Source organism: Trachinotus anak, unplaced genomic scaffold (assembly GCF_046630095.1).
Source record: "Trachinotus anak isolate AG129_WGS33_773 ecotype Australia unplaced genomic scaffold, CSIRO_AGI_Tana_v1 ptg000018l, whole genome shotgun sequence".
Taxonomy (NCBI): Eukaryota; Metazoa; Chordata; class Actinopteri; order Carangiformes; family Carangidae; genus Trachinotus; species Trachinotus anak.
This window is the reverse complement of record NW_027273869.1, coordinates 13,007,225-13,024,581: the sequence shown is the minus strand read 5'-3', so window position 1 is coordinate 13,024,581 and position 17,357 is coordinate 13,007,225. Positions and strand designations below refer to the sequence as shown.

General features: G+C 40.6%; 1 protein-coding gene across 4 annotated transcripts in view; it reads right to left on the bottom strand.

The window, feature by feature from the left end:
* Positions 1–17,357, bottom strand: part of plxna4 (plexin A4) — a 235,218-nt gene that overhangs the window by 54,120 nt on the left and 163,741 nt on the right. For all 4 annotated transcript variants that reach the window (XM_071501750.1, XM_071501751.1, XM_071501753.1 and 1 more), the window contains exons 6-9: positions 11,395–11,518; positions 7,381–7,534; positions 5,002–5,101; positions 4,549–4,663 (exon numbers count right to left, since the gene is read on the bottom strand). In XM_071501750.1, the coding sequence (XP_071357851.1) occupies positions 4,549–4,663; positions 5,002–5,101; positions 7,381–7,534; positions 11,395–11,518 (493 nt within the window). The remainder of the gene's footprint in view (positions 1–4,548; positions 4,664–5,001; positions 5,102–7,380; positions 7,535–11,394; positions 11,519–17,357) is intronic.

The window sequence follows — 17,357 nt, the reverse complement described above, 5'->3', positions numbered from 1 at the left end:
GGCTACTGATACTGGTGATGTTGGCAGTTATGCTTGCTGTTAAGATTTACGTCAATGTTAAGTTGATTTGATGTCAGTGTGTTTACTGCTGCTCCCCACCCTCTCAACCCCCAATGACTGAGGTGCGATAAATCACAGAGGAACAAATGCAAATCACCTCACAGATCCATGTACACAAGCTGCATGCTACATAAACACACACACACACACAACCCCAGAAATATGCACGAACTCTAGCTGTGTGCCATCACACAGACATAAAAAATTAAATTCACAACTCTTGACGCTGTCCACTCCACCTGACTGTCGACTGTCGACTGCCTGACTCCAACCAAGAGAAGGAGGATGAGGAGCAGTGAAATATGGTAGGATTTTGCATTGTTTTAGAAGGCTAAAGAGTTTAAAGAGTCACTGCACCAACGTTACAAGATAAAATAAAAAAATTATAATAACATTTTGTCACTTAGATCTAGTCATGCAGTTAGTTATTTTCCTGTTTTTTAAAGCTATTTGTCTGATATTTCTACAGCAATCCTCAATAGAAGTGAATTTCATATGTGTCGTAAATATCATTTACAAATTACATTAAAAGTCTTTCCAGAAACAGTCATGATCACTCGCAATAATCTACAGACCAAACTGTGAACATTTTTCATTCACACTTCTAGTTTTTCCAGTTGAAAACTACTGACGGCATGTTAAATGGATCATTTAGAGTAACATGGGACCTACTTCTAAAACCAAATGCTGTTGTTGATTTGGTGGATATATAAAAACCTGGAGAAATTTAACCAAAACTATCCGCACGGGTAGACACCAGTAGAGTCAGGGAACTTTCTTTTGTATCTTGGGTGAAATAACACTTGAAGATTTTCTCCTGGCTGAAGGAAGAGACAACTAGTTGGTGAGAGAGACTGAAAATATATCTTAAATGTGAGGGAGGGAGCTGTGTGTGAAGATGTGAACATCTGCGACAGTCCTGCAGTCATGTAATCAAGGACTCACATTAAAGCACTAGAAAGAGAAAAGTACCTGTCAACGGCATGACTCATCATAAACACATAATATGCACTGACTTCTGAAAACCAAGTTGGTACCTCTTTTATCTCACTACATAATTATCTTTCATTTCTTCCTCTTGCCATCACTGACTCATTGTTTTGTCTGACCCCAGCTCTGATTCTCCTTCGTGCTCGTGCTTTATTCCTCCTTCATTTCTCTCTCTCTAAACCAAGCCTCTGTTTTTTGTCCTATCTAGCTCACTGACCCTTGTCATTCTCTTATCAACTAACACTGATTCTCTCTCCCCCTCTCTTTCCGGACTTCTTTTCTTCTCAGGGACCTACTTAGATCTGATAATTAGAGGCTGGTGGGAGGTGTGAAGGGTGGAGATAGGGAGAGTGACAGAAAGTAGGAAGCAGAGTGGGAACTGTGAATGTAAAAGCCCTTGGCATAGTTTGAAGCAAGGGAGGGCGAGAGCGAAAGAGAGAGAGAAGTCCGTAATTATAGCAGCGTAGGGTGTGAAGATGAAGAGGATCTTAAGTTTTCATACACGTACACACACACACCTTGTGGTTACCAAGAGCTCCACTTAACTGGCCTCTGTTTTATCATTTCCTACAGAGCCTCGGGCAAAGACACTCTCCTGCTCTCTGTTCACCCTCCCTCCTTTCCTGCTACTCCTCACCTTTTTCCTACTCCACCGTTCCTTCCTCACCTTAATTTTTTTCCCCAAATACCTCCTCCCTGGTTACTTTTTTCTCCTGTCATTTTTGGCCTCATGCTGCCTCTTTGTCCTTTCTCTTATTATGATCTATTACGACTTTGGTTTGGTTATGATAACATCCTACTAACTAAACTAACTGCTGAGATCTGAGGAGACTGCGATGTTGCTGCAATTAAGTTTGATGGGGTGATAAACAAAACCACTGAGCCACTTTCGCAGTTTAAGTGGCATTATGAGCCCTTTCTCTTTTAGTATCTTCATTTTATTTCAATCCCACTTGTTTCATTTCCTTTCATTCTAAATTTTGAGATATCCCTTTCCTCTTCACTCTGCTAATACTCAACTGACTCCTCAGCAGTCAGTGCCTGTGTATGACATTGATTTGAGTCGGACCAAAGCACCTTTTTCCACCATGCTGTCTAATATTGGCAACTAACAGCTATTACTACTGGCATTTAGCTTCTTTAATAAAATTAAATTGATCTCTTGATCAATAAGTTCCTGGTAAATAAACTCCCAGGCATTGATCACCACAACACAGACAAGAAGTAACTAATGCACATATATATGTGCTAGGGGATAGTGATAGAATTCAGTAACATTAATATTTTCATATGTTTGGTATCTTCCTATGAGCTGAATATGTTAGGGAAAGGCTTGGCAGCAGATCAGGATATGAGAATGCTGTGTTATAGACAGAAGAGCAAGAAGGAGAAATATTCTCCTGTGGTTTTTATCAGACAAAGAGAACAGGAAGTGTCCTGAGTTTCATAAGTTGGTTTAGGTTTTGACAGTTGTGTGCAATTTTAATGAGGGGGTCGTGGTCTGAAAAAGTGCTAAATATGCAGGTAAACAAACACTGTTTAACAAACACAGCCTATTCCTAGCTTAATGGAACAGCAGTGGTCAGGAATCACTCTTGGCTATTTATTCAGTGGAACCAAATGGAACCGCATGCATGTTCTTTGTCAGTGAGGCTCATCAGAATGGCTAAGTCCTTGAGATGTGTGGAGGGCAAACAGGGACGTGGCCTTGGTTAATGTGCCAAGAGGCACACGTCTGATCCGGATGCCCATATCACTGCTGGCATGAATAGAAAGGCACCCACTGTACGCCCAGGCCTGGCTTTAACTCTGTCCTGCCATGCATACTAACAACAAGCTCAACCAGTAGGGAGATTTGCCTGGCGTCAATCATTAGCATAGCGTTGAGGGATTATTCAGATCACTGCCTGAAATCCCTTAATTGTAATAGTACACAAAAATTCATCTCCAGCAGAAAGAGGCCACCCCATTTCATGGGGAAAAGTTGACTTGTTTCCTTTCATCAAATTTGGGAATGATTCTATTGGATGGTCATGTGTGTGTGTGTGTGTGTGTGTGTGTGTGTGTGTGTGTGTCTAAATTATTAATTCAAAACAGCAACCAAAAATCTGGCAGCAAATACATGACCTTGGATTTGAGGGGTTAATTAAAAGCAAATTAAAAGTCATTAAGCCTGCAAAACACCTGCTTTTTCTGAAACAACATGTCAAAAACAGGGACATCATTAATGTGCTAATACCAAATCCCCCTCACTTTATTTATGGTTTTCTTTTAGTCATCAACACAATAGGAGAGGATTCACACATTATTATCCTCAGTCAATATTGACCACTAGTGCCTGAGTTAATTGGAAAAGTAAACCTGCAAAGACTCAGGATTGGGCTTGACTAAGCAGAAGGTTCAAAAGGATAATGGAAACCGCAGAAAAAGAAAATAATATCATCTGTGCAGGTTGAATGGCTTGGGGGAAACATGGGTGGAATAACACAATTGAGAGCAGACTGCTCATCAAAGGAAGCAATCTGGCTAAGCTTGTCCCTGCCCGTCGTGCAGTGCCTGCCAACCCAGACATGAGCAGTAGTGATCTTCATCACAGCTCACCTCAGGCTAGGATTAACAGGCCACTAACTCCCTGTAAGACCCTCCCTGGAAAAGTACCATAAATTGGCAGGGCACAGGCAGGCAAAAACTGTAAACACACACATTCGCACAAACATAGAAATACAAAGAATGCATGCAGATACACAGACATAGTTTACCCACAGGCCAACACCAGACGTTACAGACAAGCACAGGAACATACCCAAACCTTTCTTAACCTCCTTCCTCTACTCTGAAGGCCGCCACTGTGGCAGTGACTCTAAGTCAGAGAGAGACCCCTCTCAGAGGAAGGGAAGTGGGCAGGTTGGGGGCATTCACTGAATGTACCCCATCCAGTGAGTAGCATGTCCTCTGCAGCAGAGCAGCCTAATTACAGTGGGCTCTGCTTCGACGGGAATAGAAGTGGCTGCCAATATTATTGATAATTCACACAGACTAAGCTGTCGCTGGGAATAGGGATGGGCGAGAGGAAATGGCTCTGTTTTATTAGCTTCCACTGCCCTTTGATGTGCAGTCAACAGCAAGACATGCCAAGAGACTCATGCCAGATGGAAGCGCTACAGCTGAAAGGTGTCTCAATCCTTTTAACATAACTCTTTTTGCATGTGAAACCTAGAATGACAGCTATTAGCCTCACGTAGCCAAACATTTCCCCTCAATTTATTTCACTGTGTTTTATTACTTAGCTGGCCCACTACGAAAAGGCTGTCTGGAGCTGGTCAGAATTAAAACTATGGGGATTCTTGGACATTCTCTTAATGGGCCACAGTCTGACTGTCTTTGAACCTAGAGGTGCTGCTGGAAATCTTGGGCCTCCTGGACACAGCTCATGTGACATGAGTTCATGTCAAAGCAAGAAAACAGTAAACCTATTAAAACACTTTTATTAGGGCTCACCTCAGGCTTCTTGACACGTCCCTCCTGGAAGGAACATGTGCGAGGGTCGTGGGTACAGTCATGTCTGTATTTACACCAGTGGCACTGGTAGGGACTACTCACACATGACAGACACCTGAATGGAGAGCAGAGGAGAGGGAAGACAGTGTTGTGAATTAGTATTTAACTGCAGCAAAAACACTTCAGAACAAAAACTCAATATGCCTACTTACTCATTTATACAATACAATTTCCAACATTTAAGAATCAGCTTCAGTTTTTTCATCGATATGAAGGGATAAGGAATTACCTGCTGGAGTACTCAAACTTGAAATGTTTAACTGACTACAACTGTTGCATGCTTTGACCCATCTGGTTAAATTCTTACTTCTCTGTAATTAAAAAATGAGTACATGAAAAACAGAAATGACACAGCTGAAAGCAACTTGGAAAGCTTTAAGCAGACAGACTTACGACTTGTGCACGCTGCAGTTGTAGAAAACAAAACTGGTATTGGCAAAAGCCAGGCCTGTCTCCTTGGATTTGAGATAGAGCTGCACGATCTGGTGGTCACCTAGAGGCAATAGGTCAAAGTCAAAATTAATATAGCGCTTAAAAAAGGCTCAGTAAGGGGGAAAAAAAACTAACAGCAGTGAAATAAATGGGAAAAATGTAACAGCATAATAATGATAACGGTAGCACGTCACAGCTGCCTGTACGATAACATTTTTATTCACTTGTTCACATATCCTTTTTCAGTGTCTAGTTGTATTAGATTTTCCCATGAAGACAATATGACTGCACTGCTTTGAGCCACAGGTGCTCAGCCTGTTGCAGTGGTAAAGGTAGATTCTTAAGAGAGAGAGAGTAGAAGGGTTTTGTTGGGTTAAGTCTCCCTGTGCCTTCCACCTTACAAGAGACAATACAAGTTGGTGCACACACATTTCCCTTGGGATGCAAAGTATTCCCCTGGAAAAGTCTTTGAGTGTCTTTGACAAGGTAAAGGGGGAGGAAGATGAAACAAAAACCATGTGTGTGTGTGTGTGTGTTTCTGTGTGCAAGTGTGTGTATGTAAGCTTGCGCCTCATCTGTATTTGGTGTGTCCTTTTGTCTGGCCCTAATGAAGGAGTTCATGTTTAATTCAACAGCACATCCACACATCTAACTGCTCTCTCTACTCTACCTCTGTACCTCTCTCTCTCATCCCCACTCTATCTCCACACACAGGTCTCTTCGCTTCCTTCCACACTGCGACTCTTTCTTCTCCCCCGTGTCTCTCCCCATCTCTCTAACAAAGAAGGAATCATTCATCAATCACAGTAAAGCGCCGCTGACAACGGATCTGTCCTAATTAGGCCACCTAAATGTTACCTTGAAGCCTGCTAACAAAATCTATCCCTTCCTCTCTCTTCACTCCATCTACCTCTCTTCCTTCTTTTCTCTCTTTTCAACCAAGCTTAGACTAATGGGTACTAAAAAAAAATGGAAGATGAAACATTCAAATATAGGAAAAACTGTGGAATGTTTTTCTCCTCCTGACATAAGAAAAGGATATAAGCATGAGTGTTTGTGGGTGTGGGCGAAAGACGAAGCAAAGGATTCATGTTAGCGTCTCAGAGTACATGTTTACACATCTATGTTTGCATAACTGCAGCATCACCAGTGTTACATGTGACTGACATGGCAAACATTGAACAAATGCTTTTAATTCCCCAAAGCACCCTTGGGCTTCCTGTCAGCCGTACAGCTGCGTGATGTCTGTCTGTGGATCATTTTATTGCAGTGTGTTTTATTGTGTGTGTGATGCTTCTATTAATGCGGGTGCGCTGAATGAATAAGGGAACATGTGAATATTTGTGCATGTGTACAGCTGACCCTTAAAAAGGTCTCACCAGCACTGTAATAAACGCTGGTCTTCTCGCTCCCTATCTCTGCATTTTAGTCTACACTTACCTCATGCCTGGCTGTTGAAACAAATGTCTAAACAATACATAGATAACATTTTTGAAAATGATAACAAGCATTTTCTTCAGAGCTCTTACATTGTCTAAAAATCATCAGGGAACATTCCTTTGTATGTAAATTTTTACCATTATTGATGGATCACCATCTTTTTCTTTTCTGTCTATTTTCTCTTTTCATTTATTATTCATTCTTTCTTTTCATGGAACTATGGAAGGATGGCATCTTCATTATCGCAACATGAGGACACATTGAGGGTTGGTAATGAAGGATTACCTGCCTGGGGACAGGCCTTCCCAGATGGGAGCTTGGTTCAATTAGACCGGGCTTAGCCGACCACGGAGAGGGGAGGTGAAGAGGAAAAGAATAAAGAAGAGAAATAATATTTTCCCTCCTTTGCTTGTGGAAAAAATAAATGTTTTAGCCTCTTGAAAGTAATAGAAACAGTGACATTGTCTGAGGGGACTGTGTATTCTCCAGGCTCTGAATTAGCTATAGTAAGAACACTTGGCTGTGCAGCTTGATTTTCTCCTCTGTGCACTGGGGTTAACTGGGGTCCCATCACTCCCTCTGGAATGTATCCACTTTGAGGGAAAATGGGTAAATAAATCCCACAGCAGACTAATAACTAATGTTCACTCAATTACTAAACATGTCCTTAGGCAGTGCTCCAAGGCTCGCTGACTTACTGATGGCAATGAGAAAAACAAAAACTCATAGAACACTTATAGCCCTAGGTCTAGCATGGTTCTGATTGAAGGGAGAACATCCAGATGAATGTGTGCTTCCCTGGCATGTATTCAACAGGTGCTCTAAAGCAGATCAATTGTTGAAACTCAAACAGTGAGTTTCTGTACATGCTCACAATGCAATGCAATGCAATCCCCTCACCTTTGTCAACAATAATACGTGGCATCTCCTTCTCAGCAGGTGAGAAGCACTTGATTCGGTTTCCCTCCACTAAGCCGTTCATCTCAGCCAGGTCTTCGAAGGTGCAGTTGACTCCAGCAGAAAGTTCTGGGACATTATGGGCTTCCAACACCAACTGGAGAAAGGGAAAAACAGAAAAGAGAGTTAACAGCTGTCAGTATTCTGTGCAATATTACACAAAATATTCACTTTACAGCAACTGAATGAACTGATATAAAAATAATGAAATGAGCTCTTGAAAGTCATGAACAAGCACCAGCTACAGATAACAAAAATAGGGAGGATTCAGTTACTCATTGTTTTTGAGTGATTTCACATCAACAAAGTCACTCAAATATAATTATTTATTTTTTTTGTTTTTATTTTTTAAACAAATTGCCAGTTTAAAATACTATTGATGAAGGATGACAAAGTTCATTTCATAATTGCATCCATGGTCAGAGATAAACAAGTTCTGTGTCCCTAACTGTTATTATATGAATGAGACTCCTGCATCTGTGAGCTCTTCAGATCAGTTTTGGAGCCAGTATGTTCTTCAAATATGACTGTAACATAATATTACTCGTGAGAGGCACAGCTGCAAGTTCTGTGCAGAATAAAGATCCATCTGCAGGGTGGTCAGTGGCCAGAGGAGCCACCAGGGGACTCTTGAATGAGGCATCAGATGCAGCAAATAACATCAAAACACTCTGATGCAGAAAGGCATAGACTGACTTAAAACTGAAATCAGTGTCATCTTAATAGCCCGTATCTGACAGCCACAAGCGCTGCTACTTTTCTGACCACCTCCCATAACGCCTCATGGCATCAACGAGCTGAATGGATTTCACATTCCATCTTAATGTCCTGACGCTCTGGCTCAGTGAGAAAAAAGGGTGTTTTGATGGCAGACAGTGAAAGAAATGGTAACTACAGAGAGTTGAGGTAAGTGGAAGGATGAGGAGTTAGAAGAGATGGAACAAGCCTATTGAATGTAGAAGGCCGAAGCAAGTGCAGGATGAAAAGAGACTGAGGTAAAGAGGAAGAGAGAACTAACAGGAAGACTGAGGTGAACAAATGAGGCAGTGAAGAATGGAGGAGAAAAGGGCAGGCTTACAAGCTGCCGGACAGGGAGGGAAAAGAGGACTCTATGGGAAATATAGAATGCAAATTTTCACACTTCATTTGAAAACGCTGTGTAAGCTCTCGGCACCTCTGCATAAACTGGCTTCAGGTAGAGCAGGAGTGGAAAAAAACTGTCCTTGAATAAGTAGAAAAAAAAAAAAGAGGGTCGGGAAGGCAGTTGGAGTGGGGTCAAGACCAAAATATACATATTGATGGAAAAGCGTGTCTGCACTGGGCCTTGGTCTAGGCATTGATTTGAGGTGCAGTCTATAGTATACTTGTGATGTGATGCTGAGAGCTGCCTCAGCGGCAGAGAAGGGCTGACCTGAGCTGTTTTTATATTGCTGTTTAATGAAAAGACGGCAGCATGCGTGTGAACAGATACACAGCTTCCCACATAAGATGGAGACTGCATGACCGGGCTTCTATCTCTTACACATCCTCTCTCTCTCGTTTGTTGCTCACTCTACTGCTCACCTTCTTCCTCTCCCACTTTAATTTATTTTTCTTTTTAAGGAGGGAATACAGCCAGACCTTGAGTTTCCTCAATTACATTTAGAGTAGTCACGGCCAAGCCTGGCCACAGCAGGGCTGAATAAATATGAAAATAACCCACTCATGTTAACAGAAATATTCGCCACACATACTCACTCGCACACACAAATGCCCTCCTGTGGTTTATAACACACCATGTCTAATGCTGAGGATATATGATGATGGGCTGTCCATGTTGCCATGGTAAAGAAAAATGTCTTAGCTGTAGAGAGAATTTATTCAAAAGCAGTTAGATGTCACAAAAGAGACAGGAGAGAAAAAATATTCCGACTTTAACTTGATATCCCATTGTATAAATTATTAAAAAGTAAGTCACAAAATTTGCCTACAAATGTCATTGCTCATATTCCTCTAACTTAACTTTGACATCATTTATTGTAATGTATAAAACCATACTGTGCATGTGCTGATCAATGTCAATGTTTCAGCTATTTAAAAAGCGATAAGTAATTCAGTCTGTTTGTGTGCTTTGTGTAGCTTTTGGCATGGCTACTTTAATGAACAACAACAATATATGTATACATATAGAGACAACAGTAGACACATTTCATAACCAAAGAAAGGATTAAAATCAAAGATGGATAATTCTCTTAGAAAAGGTCTGATTTGAGCAGTGAATTGTCTCAGTTACTCTCAAGAATGCCTTGGCGTATCCTTCCAAACAAATATTTAATAACACAAAGGTCAAGGAGGAGCCCCTGTCTGTCTGGCAGAAGTCTCTGCCCTGCAATCAGTTGGACGGAAGATCTGTGGCATAGCCTTTGGGTAAAGCCTTCTTGCTGGGAAAAGGTTAAACACTCTCTAAAGGCCCAGGCTTGAGCAACATCATGCACACACAGACACACTCACCCCATGAATATCATTAGAGAGATGCAGAGGTGTACCGCAGAAAATCAACACCTCGTGTGACCCTCAGAGAAACACGGATGGAAAATAGTCATCCAGGCTTGACCTTAGAAAAGCACATTGGATATTGATGCACTTTGTTTCTTGGATTTAAAACCATTTCCAAGGTGCCATTAAATAGGAAATGGGAAATGAAATGTGACATCACTTAAGGTAGTTAAGGTCAGTGGGATTTTCATAACATTCAGTGTTACAACCTTTAAAATAGGTTATCTTTCAACACTCTGAACTCTGCCTCAGCCTGGGAAGACATTAAACAGCATGATGTGTTCAGGCACCGTCAATCTTCTCCTGGACATGCAGTAAAATCACACACACCTAAAGGGATACACACGTGTGGGCACACACGTACACAGCCACTTAAATACATTAGATGCAGCCTGTTCCCGTCCAAATTACTGTCAAATCACAATGAGCCTTTTGTGCAGGTGAAATCTGGTGCAGTGCAGGGGGATGAAGTGAGGAAACAGCCACAGGTCTGTGTTTGATTCATTTCACTCTAATGCAACACAAGCTAAATAAGCTAACAATTAAGAGTCTATAACCAGAATTCAGTATCATGGTGCAAGTGACATTGCATCTGTGTTGTATCACATTCTCTCCTAACAGATATGAGTGAAAACAACTACTTGACAAGAGCTTACATTTCTCCACTTCCTGCAGAGAGATTTTTATTTATATATTTTTTTGCATTGGATTGCAGGACCTTACACACTAATCAATACCCTTAAACAATCATAAACAATTCAAACCCTTTAAATCTGGCAGCTGTTTTAGAATGAAATGTCCAGGGGAAAAAAGTGGCGCATTTAGCTGCCAACAGTCCTGACAAACACAGCTGAGCTAAACTGTGTGCTGTTAATGATTGTTGACATTTGTTGGGAAAGTATTTCACTGGACAGGACTGGAAGTTGTGAGGTCAGGATTTGAAGGATGCATGTTGGCAGGCGGTAAAATAATGTAAAGCAGGATTACACAGTTAACACTGGCTACTAATCAGAATCTAGAGCATAATTACAACGCATTATAAATTATGCTTGAGTGTATTATACTGTCAATCTGCCAGGCTAGATTTTCTCACTAGCAACACATTCAGCAATCCGCACTGTTTACTGCAATATGCCAACACTAAAATAAAGGCTTGTTGGAAGTGTTTCTTCCTTACCGACAGAAAAATATATTCAGTCGCTTCTAATTCAAATTTGACCACATATTATTCTATAAATCACACAAGCAAGAAGCATAGTAATAAAACAATAAGGTAAACAGCAACTAGTACGAAAAATATTTAACTGAATAAAGTAAAATTTTTTTAGCAGACACTGTTTATCTTCTCACATCTTTAGATCCTAATATGAGGACATAGGTCATATGTAGGTATATATGAGTAGTGTGTTTCTCTCCACTCACCGTGACACTAAACTGGGACACTGAGATGTTGTTTGGGTGGACACTGAGACGCACACACTGCTTGATGTCTGATGCAAAGCGCCGCGGCTCTGATGAGCGCTCACATTTCTCCTTTCTGGCGCACCTGGAAAAGACACAAGAAAGGGGGTTTTATTTGCGGATTACAAATTCATGCACACACGTGCACGCGCACACATGCATGCACATAGTAACCTGACCAGGGTTTACCCCCTTCCCACCTGCTGGCACCTGGGAAAAAGAGAATGTCCCAGTGCTCCCTGACAAACAGAGTTAGACACATTTATCATATTTCCTCTCTGGCAGCAGACAAGCTACAGTGCCCAGTGAATTGAAACCTGGTCTCCAGGGGGTGGGAGCAGTTGCATTTAAAACAATGGTTGCTCTATATGTGGAAGTGGAACCGGTCCGTTGGGAGACAGGTAGGCCTCTGCTTTGTAAAGCCGTCTTAATGACTGGCATTCATGGGCAATGCCAAGTGCAGGTGGAGGTGTGGATGTTAGTGGAGGCCAGGGATGGATTCTTCTCCCTCTTAATACCAAACCAGGTCTAATCCAGTGCCTCACAGTGGTTTGGGGTTGGCGGACTGGCCCCTTTGTGTTGTAAGAGGAACTTACTGGCTCCTGTTCCATACACTATCCCTTGATATACTGCAGGTTGATCCCCGATAGTCTTAACATCTCAATGGGCTTATAAGAGAAGTGGCTATGAGAGCTGCAATTCATCCCCACCGAAGTCTTGCAGTGGAAAGTTTATAAGTCAAATTTCACAGCCAATGTGGCTGCCATAACACTGATGAAACTCTAAGTTGTTGATAAATATGTGTCCTGTGAGAAATTCTGTGAGAAATATACCAGCCTAAACTGTGATATAACCTCAACCTTCAATTCTTCTCGAAACACCCACACACTGTTGTTCTCATCTAATTCCCTCATAAACTTTTTCAGGTTTAATCCCCTATTGATTTAGACAAAAACCTGCAGTGCAATTAAAAGCCTGGCGAATCCAGAGAGTGCCCTCAAACTCCTTTGGAGAAATAAAAGAATGAAAAGAAAGGAAGAGGTCGTAATGAACAAGTGAAAGAAAGACTTTCGAGGCGTTTGACAACTGAGATACAGTAATACCTTATGCAGCAAGGAGCTTTTTATCCTGAATTGGAAAGACTGAGGGAGGGTGGGTTTTGACCTGACATGAGTATTGTAAAGTTAAGCGGCCTAACATGCTGCGAAGAAGACAGACGTAAAGAAAAAGAAAAGAAATAATCTGTTTCAGAGAGGGAGAGAACAGGAGGAGAGGTACAGAGTGCAAGAGAGAGAGAGTGTAAAGGAAAGCAAAAGAGAAGCAAGATTTAAAGGAAGGCAACCATTGTTGGCTTTCTGTGAAGCTTTCGCTGCTAAGCTGGTTTGAGTAGGGCTTTAATCGCTTTGGGTTCCTTTGTGCTTCTCTATCACTCCTGTCTGTTCCTCCTTTTCCAGCCCTGATTTAATAAGAGCGCAACATATAAATACCCCCAAGCAAACAACCCACACAGAAAACACACCATTGCACAATTTAATATACAAATATACATATAATAAACCTATAAACTTGGTTTACTTCCCTACATACCAGCATGACTGTTGTTTAAAAGTAGGGAGAAGTAACACTGTAAAAGGGTGCTCTGCAGGACATTTTGTTTAAGTGCTTGCCTTTTGTGTGTGAGTGTTTCTATAATGATGTTTCTCATCGTGTTTGTTCCTCGACAGTGTCACTGTATATTGTGATTTGGCGGAAAAACCTCAAATTTCATGCCAAAAAGACGAGCAGAATTGCATTGTTAGCATTTATTGGCAGAGTTTCTGTGAGTGAATCATCATTATGAGTGACTGAATCATTACAAGCAAATAAATAAATGGGTGGTTTTTGCCACTCCGTCAATTTATAAATCTCTCTCTTTCACACACACACACAAATACACAGTAAATATACATTTAAACGTCATTGCATTCAATATCTTTAGACAGTTATATTACATTTTATTGATTCCTGAGGGACACTGAGAGCAATATAATAGGATATATTAACAGAGAAAATAAAAGGGACAAAATAACAGATACTGACAACAAAAAATGAATATTTAACACATAATAAATAAGTGAGGCATGCAGCTGCCCTTAGATTAGCTTCACTAAAATGCCGTCATGCAGCAAGACCAGAGGGAAATGTATTTCAAAGAAAAGCCCTCAGTCATGACCATCATCATTTCGCAACACCTTGTTAATAAAATGCTATTAATTCTAATTCACTGCTAATTTTTCTAGTTTCGTGTTGTTTATTACACAAGTACACAACTTCAACTTAGCCACCACCGCTCAGTTTTGCCATGTTTGACATCAGGTGACACAGACCACCCTGCCTGAAATTCAATCCTAGATCACATTGAATATTCTTAACAGCAATAACACTGCTAAAAGAAAATAGATTGTCAGACCTCTTACAGCTGGCCCATACCTCAAGCTGAACTGACAGACTTACATACGTACCGTAATTGTATTTTTGTTACATCAGAATTTGATGATTTAAAAAAATGTTTAACTTTTATAAAATTATAATATTTTGATTTATGAGAGAGCATAAATGCTTCTGTTATGCCCCTGTATGGCCCAGGTTTATGACATCATCTCTGTGAGACACCAGATGCAGTAAATAACAATGAGAAAAGTGAGGAATGGAAAGATGGTGATACAGGGACACGGCGTGACAGAGAGAATCGGAGTGAACAAGACACGCTGCAAAGTCTTGTTCATGTCTGTCTCACAGCAAATAACATTTTTAGGCCGGTTTTTTATGCATGTGAGTCATAATGTACAATGTTTATGAGCAATAATTATGTCTGCGAAGATTTGCAGTCTACAAGTTTTATCGTCTGGAGACTTTTATAATGTATCTTAATACAATTACAAGCCAACAAGACATAATGAGGCAGCATGAGTTGATGAGAGCAAAAACTGAACCTGGCATAACTGGACTGGGGCCTGTTAATACATTATTATTAGAGAGTGTATATCAGTCTGTGCTAAAAAGAGGACAGGGGCCAATTTGTTTCACTTGTTATGCAAATGTGCAGTAAACATGAAAATGTTCTTGACAAACAAACACACACCCTGAAGAAAAGGACAACAATCTCAGGAAAACTCAGTCTGTCATGGATTACTTTCCTACTTCCACTGATCTTTGCCAAGATTCTATACAAAAAGTAAATGAATTAACACGTGAAAACTAAGCAACTAAAAGTGGATCTCATGTTGTTCCTCATTTACCTGTTAATTCTTGAGATTACCATATAAAATATACCATGTTTGATTTTGCTAGTACTTTATACCAATAGCCAACTGGATGTATTAACATTATTGTAATTGTTCATTTCATTTGGTGTGGGCAGGTCCATCAGTCCCTGTGCGTATGTAATCAATGTCAAATACCATTACCTTCTAATAATGACTTCCTGTAGACTTCCTTTAAAACCTACTCACTTTCAGTGAACCAAATCTGATTATCAGCAGAGATTATGTATTTTGCCTTCTGTCCCATCATGATATTTGCAAAGGCAGCTATATAATTTACTTTTCTGCACAGACTTCACCAACTCTGAAATGTCATACTGGTCATAAATAGAGGTGGTAGTGCAAGCAACCGAACTGTACTGCAAGTATCTGGATGGCCTCTGTTTGTCTATGGAGATGTCATGTAGCCCTGCAGGAACTGCAAGTTTCATCTCGTTCTCAGAGTCACAGGGTCACAGACTTGCTGGGCAGGATGAAATAGCCAACAGGTCGAATGATTAGCTTCCACATCCCAGACATGGACCATGCAGGGAGGCTTTTTCTCTTCTTTTCATCTCTCTGCCTCCCTAAGGGATGGGCAACAGCACAACGTCTCAATTCAATGAGACTACTGCAATGGCGCAGTGAAGAGTCCCATCACAGAGGGCTACACCAACAAAACACAGTGTATCCCAGTGAAAAAACGATCCCGGATTAATGTTTTCTACAGCTCAATGTCATCTGCCAACTGTGTACCTCACAAGCAAACATCAAGACAGGAGAAACCTACTGCTGCCAGACACAGCTGGTGGAGGAGGATGGAGTACTGTGTGGTGTTTTGGCATGTGATCACTTTTCAGTCTTTCGTGTTCTACTCTTATGTTCATGTCCATTCTGCTGTATATACCAACAGAAAACCCTACTGAGATGCTGGTAGGTGACTCCAGCTAACAGATCTGCCTTTTTCTTTAAGAACTAGTTTTGCATCCTGAGTGAATGTCTCACCAATGTGTAGGACATCCACACATATTGATTTGGATTAACTTAAACACTAAAGGGGAATATATGTGGCTGCTCTGGCTGATTTGGGGCTTTAGTGAAAGGATATTGAAGATAATGCCGTACATGGTTTAGCTGATGTAAGAGGTGGGCATTATCAGAGCCAAGCACTGGATAATTGTTTTCAATTACTATCCAGACAGACCTTGAAAGAAAAAAAGATTGCATCGTTTGTAACAATATGAAACAATCCCACCCTTTGTAAACATTGAAGAATAGACCATTTAGAGAACCCTAGAAATAAAAGCAATTTAGATTTCAAATAACAGTCATAAAAATTCTGACTGGGGCTATCTTTTCTGTGGAGAATTAGATGTCCAACATGTCTTCATTTGGTTAGTAAACACTGCTGTTGTGCAGAGCTGTTTGACTGACTGGCAGTGACACATTATGAGAGAGAGAGCTGAAAGGGTTAGATTGGCCCTGAATGGAAACTAATCTGCACTCTTGTTTGTCCCAGCCTTTGATAAGGTGAAACAATTATAGTCAGACTGAGGAGAGGGCAGAGAAGGATTTCTAGCCTCTGCAATTGTTGTTGATGAGGCTGTCACAGCCATTCCAAGCTAGATGGTCCTGTAGATAACATATTTCATCACACAATATTTATCATTTAGCCCTTTTGATGGTTCTATTGACTAAGCCTATAATGTTTAGAATTATCCTCTATTATTCTCTGCAGTATGTGGACACAAAACAAAAATATCCATAATCAGCACAATGATGGTTTGATGAAATCAAATAGGTCTAATTCACTGCAGACTGTGTAACATACTATCTTCAAAAGTGACTTAATTTACCACCAGTCATTCTTTGATTCATAGTTTGTGCACCAGTATAATGAGACATATCCTGTAAATGACTGAAAACGCGATTAAAAGGGAGGACAAAGAGAAAAAGAACAGGTGTTTGGGAAAAACCGAACAACAGCAAAACAGAAATTTCAGAAAGAATTACAAAGTTCACCATTCAATGCAATGTAGTGTCATGTCAACAAAAATACAATGGCCAAAGTCAGTATTAAACACACAGTGTTCTTTGGTATTTTGAAGGCATAGGAACAAAATGTACAGTGCATTCAGAAAGTGTTCAGACCCCTTCAACTTTATGCTTAAACTTTAAAATCTTTTTCTTTCAATTATGGAGGCCACTGTGCTCCTGGGAACCTTCAGTGGAGCAGTTTTTTTCTAGCTTTTCCCACATCTGTGGCTCGACACAGTCCTGTCCCTGAGCTCCACAGGCAGTTCCTTCCTCCTCATGGCTTGGTTTTTGCTCTGATATGCACTGTCAGACTGTATATAGACAAGTGTGTGCCTTTCCTAATTATGTCCAATCAACTGAATTTACCCCAGGTGGACCCCAGGTGAAACATCCCAAAGTTGATGAAGAGAAATGGGAGGCACCTGAGCTGACCTGAGCTTTCAAGTGTCATAACAAAGGGTCTGAATAGTTATGTCAGTGTGATATTTCAGTTTCTCCTTTTTAATAAATTTTGAAAAAAAATCTAAAAGTCTGTATTATATCATATCAATGTTTTTTAAATTTTTTATTTTATTTTACTATCAGGCTGCATCAGAACAAAATGTG